This window comes from Oncorhynchus nerka, linkage group LG20 (genome assembly GCF_034236695.1).
Source record: "Oncorhynchus nerka isolate Pitt River linkage group LG20, Oner_Uvic_2.0, whole genome shotgun sequence".
Lineage (NCBI taxonomy): Eukaryota > Metazoa > Chordata > Actinopteri > Salmoniformes > Salmonidae > Oncorhynchus > Oncorhynchus nerka.
Window position 1 is genome coordinate 28,800,045 of NC_088415.1, and position 14,877 is coordinate 28,814,921.

General features: G+C 41.7%; 1 protein-coding gene across 2 annotated transcripts; it reads left to right on the plus strand.

The window, feature by feature from the left end:
* Window positions 1-328: 328 nt before the first annotated feature.
* LOC115102207 (immunoglobulin superfamily member 21-like) lies at window positions 329-14,875 on the plus strand. 2 transcript variants are annotated; one of them, XM_065005366.1, is made up of 10 exons: window positions 329-689; window positions 8,206-8,318; window positions 9,098-9,219; window positions 9,427-9,545; window positions 10,210-10,325; window positions 10,445-10,961; window positions 12,304-12,404; window positions 12,770-12,962; window positions 13,054-13,082; window positions 13,192-13,281. In XM_065005366.1, the coding sequence occupies exons 1-10, from the start codon at window positions 635-637 to the stop codon at window positions 13,192-13,194; spliced, it is 1,368 nt and encodes a 455-aa protein (XP_064861438.1). In that variant the 5' UTR covers window positions 329-634; the 3' UTR covers window positions 13,195-13,281. The 2 variants fall into 2 exon arrangements, with proteins under 2 accessions (XP_064861438.1, XP_029477745.1); XM_029621885.2 differs by having other exon boundaries at window positions 331-689; window positions 13,044-13,082; window positions 13,192-14,875.
* The last annotated feature ends 2 nt before the right edge of the window (window positions 14,876-14,877 follow it).

Here is a 14,877-nt window from a genome sequence, read left to right on the forward strand (position 1 = left end):
CTGTTTGAAATTAAAATGTATTCCAGATGACTACCTCATGAAGCTGGTTGAGAGAATTCCGAGAGTGTGCAAAGCTGTGCAAAGGCAAAGGGTGGCTACTTTGAAGAATCTCAAATAAACAAATCCAATTATATTTTATAACACTTTTTTTGTGTTACTACATTGTTCCATATGTGAAATTTCATAGTTTTTGATGTATTCACTATTATTCTACAATGGAATGAGTAGGTGTGTCAACGTTTGAATGGTACCGTATATATATATATATATATATATATATATATATATATATATGTGTAATGTGAGAGAGAGGGGAAGCACCAAGGTGTGTGCGCACGCACGCACGCGTAAGCGTGTGTTGAGAGAGCGCGAAAGAGTGATGAGACTTTATTCACATCAAATCTGTTGTAGTTTTTAATCCTCACACTATTCTGGAAGCAATATCGGGATGAGGATTTATTTTCTCACTGGTCGCTTGACAGAAACAGAAAAGTAGCTCTGCGTTTCGGTGCAGAATGAAGCGTTCCGAATGGGGACCAGACCCCGTGCCGCGGACATTGTGGATGGCACTTAATCCACGATTTATCGCCTGAAAAACAGATGGAGTGTCAATTTGACGACACGAACGGGGAAGATGACTTGTGCGTTTTCTCTGTGTATCCTCGTATATGTTTTGGATTTAGCTGTTGGTATGTCTCCGTTTTTTGTACTACATGGAGCATTTTGTTGTTATTAGCTAAAAAGTTTAGATTTTATTTCTAAAGCTCCATGCTGTAGACCATTTTTACTAACCTATATATTTCACATTATTTCACATTTACTTCTGTGTTAGGCTGTAGCTCTAAAGCCTGCAGATTGAAATGACATTGCAATGATTATAGGCTGCAAATTTACCTGTTTTACATATTTGAAACTCATTACACTAGCCTAGATTGACCGTAAACAGTTCCAAGGTATTGACAGCCATCCAAAACGATTAGTTTGTCCACGAGGAGATGCACTGTATCATACAGCAATTTCTGTAGACTGTACATTGAGTACACTCGTTGAATGCATGTTTGACTTAAATAGGCTAAAAGTTGTCTCATGCTAGTGAGGCTATGATGTCACAATCCTAGTTACCCAATCCAGTTTTTGATTGATTATCTGAGGGATAAAGGCTATTTGGCTGACCCATTTTACAGGTAATCTGTACTCTAAAATGATTAAATGCCACTGTCCCAAGGCTCTAGGACCTGACAGAATGCAAGCCAACAAAACATTGCGGATATGCATTATTTCAAGCATCTAATATAAGTAACATGATTTGCAATCAGGATCTGTGATAACATGTAAGTATAGCATTTCAATCCCATCATATGGCAATAATATATGCTATAGAAATGGAGGGGAGGGAGAGCATAATTGTGATTTCAGTGAATGCAGTTCCTAATGAAGTTGCTCTGTCACATGTGTGTGCGTGTGTGTCTGCACGTGTGTCTGCCTGGATCTGTGTGTCTCTGGATCTGAGTCTGGCTCTGTAGTCCCGCTTGCCAGACAAATGGCACTCCACCCCCAGCGGCTCGTGAGATCAAGTTGGTCTGTGAGTGGGAGAGAGAGAGAGAAAGTAATCTCCTTGCTAGCTTTCTGTCAGTGCTTCATTTACGACCTCCTCCTTCGCAGAGTCAATGCTTGCAGGCTTCAAGCATAAGCTTAGGCCTTGAATGTGCCTATTTTCAGAAGAATCAAGTCTCACAACAGTGCCAGTGTTTATTTCTCTGATCACCGTATAATTCAAAATAATTGGACTGGGTGTACTGTATTGAAGGCCTACAATGTCCTCTGTTAGATACAGTAGATGACAGCTGTCTGTCATGGTGTCTGCTCAGAAGACGGAGCGAGCCTGAGAAGCTTGTTGTTCATTGTAGCGCACTAACATGAGATGAAGTGCACCCTGGGTATTTGCAGTGGGTCTTCTACTGTTTAATTTAGTTACATTTATTTGCACCAAAGAAAACAAGTGATATACAGATTAAAACAAATTTTAAAAAGATGTGCAGGTGAGGTTTGAAGCCCAAGGGCTTACATGAAAACCACATCACAAAAAAAACTATATACAATACATACAGTTGAAGTCGGAAGTTTACATACACTTAGGTTGGAGTCATTAAAACTCGTTTTTCAACCACTCCTTAAATTTCTTGTTAACAAACTATAGTTTTGGCAAGTCGGTTAGAACATCGACTTTGTGCATGACACAAGTCATTTTTCCAATAATTGTTTACAGATTATTTCACTCATAATTCACTGTATCACAATTCCAGTGGGTCAGAAGTTTACATACACTAAGTTGTCTGTGCCTTTAAACAGCTTGGAAAATTCCAGAAAATTATGTAATGACTTTAGAAGCTAATTGCCATAATTTGAGTCAATTGGAGGTGTAACTGTGGATGTATTTCAAGGCCTACCTTCAAACTCAGTGCCTCTCTGCTTGACATCATGGGAAAATCCAAAGAAATCAGCCAAGACCTCCGAAAATAAATTGTAGACCTCCACAAGTCTGGTTCATCCTTGGGAGCAATGTCCAAATGTCTGAAGGTACCACGTTCATCTGTACAAACAATAGTACGTAAGTATAAACACCATGGGACCACGCAGCCATCATACCTCTCAGGAAGGAGACGTGTTATGTCACCTGGAGATTAAGGTACTTTGGTACGAAAAGTGCAAATCAATCCCAGAACAACAGCAAAGGACCTTGTGAAGATGCTGGAGGAAACCGGTACAAAAGTATCCATAGCCATAGCAAAACGAGTCCTATATCGACATAACCTGAAAGGCCACTCAGCAAGGAAGAAGCCACTGCTCAAAAACCGCCATAAAAAAGACAGACTACGGTTTGCAACTGCACATGGGGACAAATATCGTACTTTTTGGAGAAATGTCCTCTGGTCTGATGAAACAAAAATAGAACTGTTTGGCCATAATGACCATCGTTATGTTTGGAGTAAAAAGGGGGAGGCTGCAAGCCGAAGAACACCATCCCAACCGTGAAGCACTGGGGTGGCAACATCATGTTGTGGGGGTGCTTTGCTGCAGGAGGGACTGGCGCACTTCACAAAATAGATGGCATCATGAGGGAGAAAATTATGTGAATATATTGAAGCAACATCTCAGGACATCAGTCAGGAAGTTAAAGCTTGGTCGCAAATGGGACTTCCAAATGGAAAATGACCTCAAGTATACTTCAAAAGTTATTAGAGCGGCCATCACAAAACCCTGACCTCCATCCGATAGAAAATGTGTGGGCAGAACTGAAAAAGAGTGTGCAAGCAAGGAGGCCTACAAACCTGACTCAGTTACACAAGCTCTGTCAGGAAGAATGGTCCAAAATTCACCCAACTTATTGTGGGAAGCTTGTGGAAGGCTACCCGAAACGTTTGACCCAAGTTTAACAATTTAAAGGCAATGCTACCAAATGCTAATTGAGTGTATGTAAACTTCTGACCCACTGGGAATGTGATGAAAGAAATTAAAGCTGAAATAAATCATTCTCTCTACTATTATTCTGACATTTCGCATTCTTAAAGTTCTTGAGTTTAAATGTATTTGGCTAAGGTGTATGTAAACTTCCGACTTCAACTGTAAGTACAAAAACTACTGTACTTAAACCATTCATCATTAACTCGCATTCATTTATATTTCCTGGTGGTAATATAGTGAGTCTGGGCTCTAGTTGGGTGAGTAGGGACTATCGCTGCCTTTTGTTAACTGCGTAAGACAATGGTGATGCATTCAGGAACCAATTCTGACATAAGAATTTACGCCATTCCTACGCATACCTTTCCTACGCATACCTTTCCTACGCATACCTTTCCTACGCATACCATTCCTACGCATACCTTTCCTACGCATACCTTTCCTACGCATACCATTCCTACGCATACCATTCCTACGCATACCATTCCTACGCATACCTTTCCTACGCATACCTTTCCTACGCATACCATTCCTACGCATACCATTCCTACGCATACCTTTCCTACGCATACCTTTCCTACGCATACCATTCCTACGCATACCTTTCCTACGCATACCTTTCCTACGCATACCTTTCCTACGCATACCTTTCCTACGAATACCTTTCCTACGCATACCATTCCTACGCATACCTTTCCTAGGCACTTCTCAGTATTTGGTAAGTATTTGGTATTCATACTCACACCTACAGTGTCATTGCTCAAAATGGTATGCAGCATCATCTGGATATGTGTGCAACAAAAGTTAAACATTCACCTTCAGGTACCATTTCATTCAAGCTGTCTACGGATACAATTTGATGCACACCTTTGATAAATCCACCGTATGCACCATATAGAACGCACTGCAGCTGTCTCTGCTGGAAACGCAGTATTCCATTGGAAATGAAAGTACTTTTGATGTACCAAAACACAATGACACTATCGGTGGGATCGAGGCGTTACCTAATTCAGTCGTGTCGCTGGAGACAAATAAATGAGTAATCTGCAGGTGTGGCTGGCTACCTGAAAGTCCTCCCACTTGCTGGCTAACAGATTGTCTTGTTGAGTTTTCATTCAATAGGGTTTTCAGTACATTTATCGTAAGCCATCCCTTTAAATCGATAATGATAGAGGCTAATATTTAACAATAGAAAACAGAGAAACTGCAAGTTAAATGGCCGTACAATTTAAATTCTGCATAATGGCACAGCATTTCATAAACTTTACTGTGGGAAAGTTGATATGCTGATATGCTTCAGTTTGCTGCCATAAGACTGGTTTCACATTTGTCTCCAGCGATTGTAAGGTAAAATATATCTAAAACATATGTCATTTATATTTACAATTCCCTTATCCAAACGGATTACTAATTTACCCAGCTCTTATCAATAGCTCTTTTCAAGTTGTAAATTACAGTGCATGGAGAATGGTATAATTTCTATCTGAAAAAAATAAGTAGGCCTAGATGCTTTTCCCACTTGTAACCGGTAGGTTCGCTAGACATTATTCATGGTTTCCTCACACATAAAGGTGGTGGAATTATTCTGAAATGAAGTCAAGGTCAGAATACAGTGTATCTCTAGACATCCTCTGTCACACCTTCATTTATTAGATCTCCACCCCCAAGGAATAGCGGTTGAATTGCATGCTATTCTCATGCTTAAGTTCAAGGTCAGAATAGGCATAAAAACGTAATTACTTTTCATTTACGCAAGCTTAATTCTGGTCAGATTTGGGCCCTCAAGACCTAACCTCACCAACAGTAACTGATGAGGAGGATGTAGCTGACAGCCTCAATAGTTAGGTTATGTTCGATAGTCACCAAACAGAAGAAAACGGACCTAAATAGGGACGGACTACCTTGTTCTATAAGAAACCCTTATAAATACAACTCTGATTGGGATTGTATATTCTTAGTGGAAGGGCCCCTTTAAGAAATGTCAACTGACATCATAAAAACACCTGAGTCAAGTATTTTTGCCTCCACCTACAGGGCTCACGCTTACATGGTTGAATGGCAGCTCTCTTTGCTCCAAAATGCTGCAATTTCTTTATTTCTTTTTCAAATGTTTGTGAGTATAAAGCTCCCTCCAGTTCTCTCCTGGGTCTGTCGATGGAAAAATGGGGGATTAGCGGAAAAACATGAGGAAAAATAATCCACCTTGACGTCAGGGTGTAGAGGCCAAGGTGGGAGGAGGGGTGGGGATTCTATATTGGAGTAGCAGTATGAAACAGGAGATTACACTCTTTACCAGCTGCCCTGCACTGTGCTACGCTTATGTCTCTTTAAGTGCTCTGGGATCAGTCCTGGGCCATCACACCATCACACTCAACATGCCAAAAAGTCAAGGGTCATCGTGGATACCTGATCCTACAGATTTAATCTGTACTATGTACACCCTGGTGTTATTATATAGGTTATTATATTATTATATATTATTATATAGGTTGTTTATAAGTCCTTTTGGGTTTATTTAACTTATTTTAACATTCTGTCCTGATGAGCACGTTTTTTAAATTTTTAATTTTATACATTTTACCCCTTTTTTTCCCCAATTTCATTGTATCCAATTGTTTTAGTAGCTACTATCTTGTCTCATCGTTGCAACTCCCGTGCGGGCTCAGGAGAGACAAAGGTTGAAAGTCATGCGTCCTCCGATACACAACCCAACCAAGCCGCACTGGGCGCGAACCCAGAGTCTCTGATGGCACAGCTGGCGCTGCAGTACAGCACCCTTAAGCCACCCGAGAGGCCCTCTGATGAGCACATGTTTAACTTAATAAAAAACATGTTTTACTATATAAAGAGGTTAAATAACAAAAAGGACTATAGGAAATGCCTAATTAAGTGCCAAATAAAGTAACAGAGTTGACTGTAACAGGGTTGACAATTTAACCTTAAATAAGCCATAAATCCCCTTGTAACAGGAGGAATGGAAGCTTGTTGTGTACAACCGGGAGGGGCAATTGTTCAAATATTTCTCTCCTGTCTACCTATGGGTAACAGGGTTGACGTGTTATGCTCGACCCACTCAGTTTCCACCACAAAACACCAGAAAATTGTCAAAAAGAGTAGAACCTGATTTGACTATTAGAGGTTCAATGTCTCTTTAGGAAAATGTATTTAAGGCCTCCCGAGTGGTGCAGCGGTCTAAAGCACTGCATCGCAGTGTTGCGGTGTCACTACAGCCTGCGATCGTCTGTGGCTAGAAGTCCCATAGGGCGGCGCACAATTGGCCCAGCGCTATCCGGGTTAGAGAAAGGTTTGGCCAGGGGCGCATTACTTGGCTCATTGCGCTCTAGCGACTCCTTTTGGCGGGCCTGGGCGCCTGCAGGCTGACTTCAGTCGTCAGTTGAACAGTGTTTCCTCTGACACATTGGTCCCGCTGGCTTCTGGGTTAAGTGGGCGGGTGTTAAGAAGCCTGGCTGGTCATGTTTCGGAGGACACATGACTTGACCTTCCCCCACTTGACCTTCCCCTCTCTTTTAGCTTAAAATGAATCACTAATCACAATAAATAAATAATCATCTTCAGAAATGATGTTGTCAAATGACGGTGAAAACTTGGAGAAATGTTGGGGTTAAGTGGGTTAAAATCTTCAAAGAAGTCACAGAGAGTCCACAGAGGGACATGTCAAAATGCTGATTTATTGACCATATTTCCATATGGTCTATATGATATGGCACTTTATTTAATATAACAAGCTTTTAAAATCCAATATTGGTGCAGAAGGGACTCATTTTGTGGAATGACCCATACAACACTATAACACTGACAATATTTACTTACCCTAAAGCTAGGTGAGATTCTTTCTGCCACAGAATGCGCTGATGAAAGTGCAGCAGATAACCTAGCAGTTAGAGCGTTAGGCCAGGAAACCAAAAAGTGGCTAGTTCCAATCACCAAGCTGAAAAATCTATTAATGTGCCCAAGAGCAAGGAATGTATAACCCTAATTGCTCCAGGGTCACCGTTGATAATGGCAGACACTGGCCATGACCCCACTCTCTAAGGGTGTCTCAGGGGGAGTTTCCAACTCACACATGCACATAATACACACTTGTACATGGGAAATAAGACAAATATAAGCAACCACCTAATTATTATAAATGAAAACACATAATGACAGTGCATTAATTCTCAGAGAGAATGAGGTTGACCATACTTTAGTTTTTACCCAGAGCCACAGCACTTAGCACACACTAAGACCACGATAATGGGAGAAATAGCGAGACATAAACATGCACTTGTGCTGCCATTGCCACCCTACCTTTACACAGATATGGACACCTACTAGTACAGCACCACAGTTAATGAATGAACAAGTCCATAATGATCATGAAAGTAAAAGGGGGAAATGTGTGCACACAATATTCCTATCCAAAGCTGTAATAGCCTGCGAAAAAAAACGTTTGTCCATTTAGCCTTGATTGTGCACTATTAACAATCCATGTAATTACAGCTAGCCTACAAGGTTTGATTTCAAATGCTCCAGAGACAGGGTGGTATGGTCATTTGAGAACTATAGTAACACAAACACAAGAGGGTCTTTAAGAATCATAAAATACAATAGAACAACTTTATGTCTAATGAATGCCTTTAGCAAGTTTTGTGCTGGACTATGTTATGGGTTTCATAGAAGGGACTGTATGTTGTAGAGATAAACATGTGTGTAACATATTTTACTTCTTTCTTTGACCCACAGGCTATTTAACTGTCACTCTTGAGCCTCTCCCTCCCGTTGTCATTGGAGACACGGTAACGCTCAAGTGCAATTTCATGACAGATGGCAACCTGCGAGAGATTGTGTGGTTTCGGGTGAGTAGGGTGGCCTTGATGTCCCTGTACGAAGCGTATGGTTGTTTGCAACAGCACATACTGTATCTTGTGTTTACCTCTAGGAGAAGCTTTTGATTAGGTCGGCTTTGTTCTCTGACATTTTCCATTGACACTTCAATTAAAACGCTGACAAACGCATCAAAGCTTTTGATGCAAAGAGAGAGTGCATTATATACAGTACATAACTGTACTATATCTAATGGTTTCTGAAGAGCTACTAGGTTTGATAAGCTCCTTAAACTATGAATGTATGTAGCGGTATGTAATGTAGTCCACACGGACAGTTTGTTTCACCCTGAGCTCCCAGCTCCTCCAAAATAAAATGAATACCTAGTAACAACTAACTAAACTGATTAAAGTGGCAAAAGAAGAGGCTTCAAAGCTCTCTAGCCTTCATGAATTGGAAAAGAATAACTGTGTGCATCGATTTTAAAAAACGGATTAATCTCAAGGCACAACGCCTCTCCACTATTTGACCTTGATATTTTGTGTGTATGCATTGATATGTACTCTGTGTGCCGTTTTTAAATGTATATAGTTCTGTCCTTGAGCTGTTCTTGTTTATAGATGTTCTCTATTTTGTCATGTTTTATGTTCTGTGTTTACCCCAGGAAGAGTAGCTGTTGCTTTTGCAACAGCTAATGGGGATCCTAATAAAATATCAAATACCAAGATCGTGTTTTGTGTAGACACATGTGTTACAAGTAGGTGGATACATGTCCAGGCTGTGTAATATGAGGTATTCCTTCACTTTCTAGGTGACAGAGGGTGGCAGTGCCAAGCAGAAGATCTTCACCTATGATGCCATGACCAACACCAACTTCTCCTATATGGAGGACTTCCGCAGACGAGAAGACTTGGTCTACCAATCAACTGTCCGGTAAGCTTGAACTGTAGGCGGCAGCCTCAAGAAAGAGAACATTGGTCAGTGTTTTCACTCGCAAGTGTAGGCTTATTTTATTTGAGCTTACATTATTTTATCGTATCTTATTGTATTTTATCTGATCTTATTCAATGCTTTGAGTACCTGGAAAACTCCTAACCTATATGGCTATTATCTTCGTGGGGTTTGTTGTTGTACTGCCAGGCTCCCTGAGGTCCAGATGGATGATGATGGGCCTTATGAGTGCCACGTGGGGATCTACGACAAGGCCTCTAGAGACAGGGTGGTCTTAGCCTCTGGCAGCATCGTGCTCACTGTCATGGGTAAGATTCAAGAGAATTAACGCTATAATGATATGATCATGTGGTATTTTAATCACCTCTGCCTCCCCCTACTGTTGAGATGTGGGAAATGCACAGGAGACTACTTTCTGATAGTCTTTTATATAAATCCGTGTTGCCTCCCACAATGTTCCCGTTTAACACGTCTGTACGTAATAGAACGTCAGTTTGGCATACAGAGACCACGCCACTGCCTGATCTGCATGAATACAACACAAAATAGTATCTAGCAAGATGGAGATCACGGAGGTTATTTTGAATGAGTGCATTTCGCAAGTGGCTAGTTTGCATCAACTAACTTAACTTAAACCACTGCAAATGTTTTGCCTTATAACGTTGGTTTCGAATTGCGATGTTCTGGCATGTCTACCTTGTGATTTGTTGGAGAGTTGTCTGTCTGACACCCTGGAATCCCTCCCCCGATCAAGGTTACCAAGAGAGTCCATCTTGTATACCAGACTAACATCTTGTATACCAGGTCTACGAGACTAACGTTATGCCCTCAAGTACAGTACAGACATTTTTGTTTCATGTTTCAGTTAGTTTTATATGTAGCCCTTCTGAAAATACTAGATGCAAAATGTGCCTATATGTAGATGGTTCTCTCGTTTTGAGTCACAGGTTCTATGCTATTTTTCCTCCATAGTTCCTCCTAAGTCCATTTCTGTAGTGGCAGCAGACTGCTCGGCTCCCTTCAGTCGCTATGACACCCAGAACTTCACTCTAGTCTGCATCGTCATGGGAGGAAAGCCAGCCCCTATGGTGAGTTTGCCCACATGCAAACAGTACTCATACTGAAATATGTTTTGAAGTAAAAACACTTTTGAAATGATGGGTGTGATTGGTTGTTACGGGCTCATACTATGTCTTTATCCTTTCAGGTGTACTTCAAGCGTGATGGCGAGCTGATCGAGGTGGACCCCTCTATTATGGAGGGTGGCGGGGGCAAATCCCAGGGCAGTGGCCAGGCAGGGCTACGGATCTCTAGGCCCCCGATCAGTAGAGACCTGGATGACACCAAGCTGAAGAAGTCCCTCTCCCTGCTTGACCAGGGGAAGCCACCCCGTCTGGACCATGACACCCCTGGGAAAGGAGGGATGGGGAAGATGGTAGGGGCCGGGAGGGAGCCAGGAAGTCTGGAAGGGTCTGAACCCAGCCCCACCACCCCGGAGGTGATCCCAGAGACAGTGGTAAGCCGGGAGTTCCCTCGCTGGATGCAGAGCACTGACCCGCTCTACTACTTCCAGCACCGGCGGCAGGTGTCCAGCGACGGCACCATGGAGGTCAGAGCCATGCTCACCTGGAGCCTCAACCCCCAGCTGGACAACGACGCCCTGTACAGCTGCGAGGTCAAGCACCCAGCTCTGTCCATGCCCATGCAGGCTGAGGTCACTCTGTGTGAGTACCAAATTAGACCATGACAATCAGCTGGATACCAAATATCTCCTCCATGAGGACATTAACCCACTTTTTAATGCCACCCAAATACTGGCTACCCAAGGAGTCCATGTCTGTATTAACCTATCAGAGCTAGGGATGCAAGGGGAGAGAACATTCTAAAATAATAGCTTGTTAAAATAATAGTTCAAATTCTCTTTATGTATTTTTCCTGAATTAACGGGAATATACACTGAGTATACAAAACATTATGAAGTGTCGATGAAGGGGAGGAGACAGGTTAAAGAAGGATTGTTAAGCCTTGAGAAAATTGAGACATGGATTGTGTATGTGTGCCATTCAGAGGGTGAATGGGCAAGACTACTATTTATGTGCCTTTGAACAGGGTATGGTAGTATGTGCCAGGTGCACCGGTTTGTGTCAACCACTGCAACGCTACTGCTTTTTTCACACTCAACAGTTTCCTTTGTGTATCAAGAATTGGTCCACCACCCAAAAGACATCTAGCCAACTTGACACAACTGTGGGAAGCATTTGAGTCAACAGGGCCAGCATCCCTGTCGAACGCTTTCGACACCTTGTAGAGTCCATGCCCTGACAAATTGAGGCTGTTCTTTCTGATGGCAAAAAGGTGGAGTGCAACTCAATATTAGGAAGGTGTACCTAATGTTTGGTGTGCTCAGTGTATGTACAACCCTACTTAGAGCTAATGCATTCAGTAATGGCAGAAAACAGGCACTTCCCAGCCTTAAGCATCAGCCAACTACAGGAATATACAGTACAGAGAACCTGATCACTGCTTTAGCTCAGGATCCAGCAGCAGCCAGCAACTGTTTATAGGCAGTGACTCACTTAATGAGGATGCTCCTTAATGGAGTATTTTGTTTTAGAGGATCCATTAGTTCTGCTTAGAAATGCTCGAGAAATCTCACAGTAGATTAGCCATTTTCTGCACAGTTACATATGTAATTCCATAAGCACACACACCTACACAATCATGGTCTGTATGCAGTACAGCCACCGGCATCAGTTCATGATGAATACACGTCGAACCTCATATCAGTTAGTTTGAGTGGATTACTAGATTTAAAGTGGAGACTTCATCATCATCATCAAAAACAGTTCTTCCCAGTCAGCCATGGTTTAGCAGGCATGCTCAAATAAAAATGTATTCTAAGGCTGAGAGCTTTTTGCGAAGTATACAGAGAATATAGATGCTTAATTTATTCCTTTAGAAATAATTTGAGACATAAGGAAAAATAGTGTTTTGTTAAAATTCTAAAAGATTGAAAATATGTAACATTCATTTTTTAATATATATTTTTTATTTGTTTCCCTTTAGCTGCTCCCAGGGGCCCCAAACTGTCCATGACGCCTGGTAAGGCTAAAGTAGGAGACACTGTCCGCATTACAGTTCAGGGCCTCCAGATCTCATCCACTGGGGTGAGTACAAAATAAATGCTTTATTTTTCAATTATTCATACCAGTAAGTACATTCAACTGTATGAAAGACAACCACATATCACCATCATTGAAAGAAAACCTTCTTAAAAAATACAACATTTCTCCAGCAGGTGTCGCGCTACAACTATATAATACAACTGGGAGATACATCTGAATGAAAGTCATTCCGCATGTTTGAGGGAATTTGTAAGAGTAATGCGAGCTAGCAAGGCGCACAATTGATCATCTTGATCACATACTATTTATTTGGGAGTCAATGTGTCTTGCATATCAGTGATCTTGTACAGTCTGACTGCAATGTTGTCAATCTCATTACACACATTATTTCCATATGCACTTCCCAGAACATGGTGTTCCCTGAGCCATTGTTCACCTGGACCAGAGTGGGAGGTCCTCTGCTGGACGGGAGAGAGGATCTTATTGGAAGGGAGTTGGTGCTGGAGCGAGTACCGGCCAAGCTCAACGGCTCCATGTTTCGGTGCACTGCCCAGAACCCTCTGGGCTCCACAGACACATACACACGGCTTATCGTATTTGGTGAGTGTGTGAGGGTTCTATGTGTCAGGTTACCCTCTCTCCTCATGCACATGACTTACTTTGTTTTCTCTGTTTTAACAGAGAACCCCAGACTTAAGAAGGGGAGACACAATTTTGTTGGTAAGCATAGAGAGAATGGAAAAAAGAGAACTCAATTCTTTACATGGTCAAAGTAAGACATATCATCCTACTGAAGATGAGGTAACTAACACTTATTTCCTTCTATTAGTAGATGCAGCCTATTGCAATGAGGGACTGGGGCTGACCACCATGGTGCTAATGTTAGCCCTGACATGGGAGATGACGTGAGCAGCAAAATGGACCCATGACCTTATTCAGTCACTCTAATCTCTCCAGTCTCTTCCTCGTCACTCACTTCCCCATCTTCAGGAGTTCCAGCCACTGGACCTGAAGAAGCACTGTTCACTTTTCATAAAAGCAACGTCTGAAAATAAAAACATTGTCAGAAATATGAGAGATAAGAACTACATGCATTCTAACTCTCTTCGTGTTTGTTGTCACTCTGCCTGTCTAACTGCATGTTCCCTTTTCGTCTTGTCAACGTTTTATGGTTGACCCCAATGTGTGTTAGAGGTCTTTTTAACCGAGTTGGTGTGGGCTGGCCCACATTAGATACTTTTCCCCATCTTCCTGTTATTTGAAGGCCAGAACACATACAATGTGACATGCTTTTCCCCATCTTCCTGTTATTTGAAGGCCAGACCACATACAATGTGACATGCTTTTCCCCATCTTCCTGTTATTTGAAGGCCAGACCACATACAATGTGACATGCTTTTCCCCATCTTCCTGTTATTTGAAGGCCAGACCACATACAATGTGACATGCTTTTCCCCATCTTCCTGTTATTTGAAGGCCAGACCACATACAATGTGACATGCTTTTCCCCATCTTCCTGTTATTTGAAGGCCAGAACACATACAATGTGACATGCTTTTCCCCATCTTCCTGTTATTTGAAGGCCAGAACACATACAATGTGACATGCTTTTCCCCATCTTCCTGTTATTTGAAGGCCAGAACACATACAATGTGACATGTTTTTGAAATATCTTGGTCAGCCAGACCTTGATTGAAATAAATGTTTGGTCGGAAAAATAATAATTGAATTAGGTAAAGAGCTGTATATTTTAGGCCATTGGCTAAAATGCTTGCACTTCTTTAAGGAAAATGTATGGTCTGTGGTAGGCCTACTGGCCCTACTTTAATGCACAGCCCAGTTTCTTTTACCAATGAGAAATCTTAGTCACGGAGCCAATGTGACATTGATTCAATGGTTGGAAAGATGGGGAGAGGTCTGTCTGTGATAAAGATATGCTTTGCTTTGTTGACACCACACACCACAAAGCAAGGCCTGCAGGCTTTATTTTTATATTATGTTGATTATTGCCCCGTCGTGTGGTCAGGTGCTGCAAAGAAGGACCTAGAAAAACTGCAGCTGTCCCAGATCAGAGCGGCATGTGTTACTCTTCACTGTAATCAGAGGGCTAATATCAATACTATGCTGCCAGTCTCTCTTGGCCAAAAGTAGAGGAGACACTGACTGCATCACTTCTTTTTATAAGAAATAATGTGTCGTAAATTCCTAAATGTTTGCACAGTAAACTTACACACACTTACCCCACCATAAATGCCACCAGGGCTCTTTTCACAGTCCCCAAACAAATTTAAATAGAGCCATGATTGCATGGAACTCCTATCTCAGATGGATCAAATGAACAGCGAACCTGGTTTAAAAAAACAGATAAAGTATCACTTCATGGCACAATGCCTCTGCTATTTGACCTAGATATTTTGTGTGTATGTACTGATATGTAAGCTATGTGTGATGTTTTTCATTTACGTAGTTCTGTCTTTGAGCTGTTATTGTCTATAAATGTTCTGTATTATCAAGT

What these genes read in the sequence shown, in the direction of transcription:
- LOC115102207 (XM_029621885.2), top strand. Translation starts at nt 635, where the DNA reads ATGACTTGTGCGTTTTCTCTGTGTATCCTCGTATATGTTTTGGATTTA. An exon ending in CATCGTGCTCACTGTCATGG is followed by an intron (nt 9,546 to 10,209) that starts GTAAGATTCAAG and finishes TTTCCTCCATAG; the next exon opens with TTCCTCCTAAGTCCATTTCT. An exon ending in GGGGAGACACAATTTTGTTG is followed by an intron (nt 13,083 to 13,191) that starts GTAAGCATAGAG and finishes TCCTTCTATTAG; the next exon opens with TAGATGCAGCCTATTGCAAT.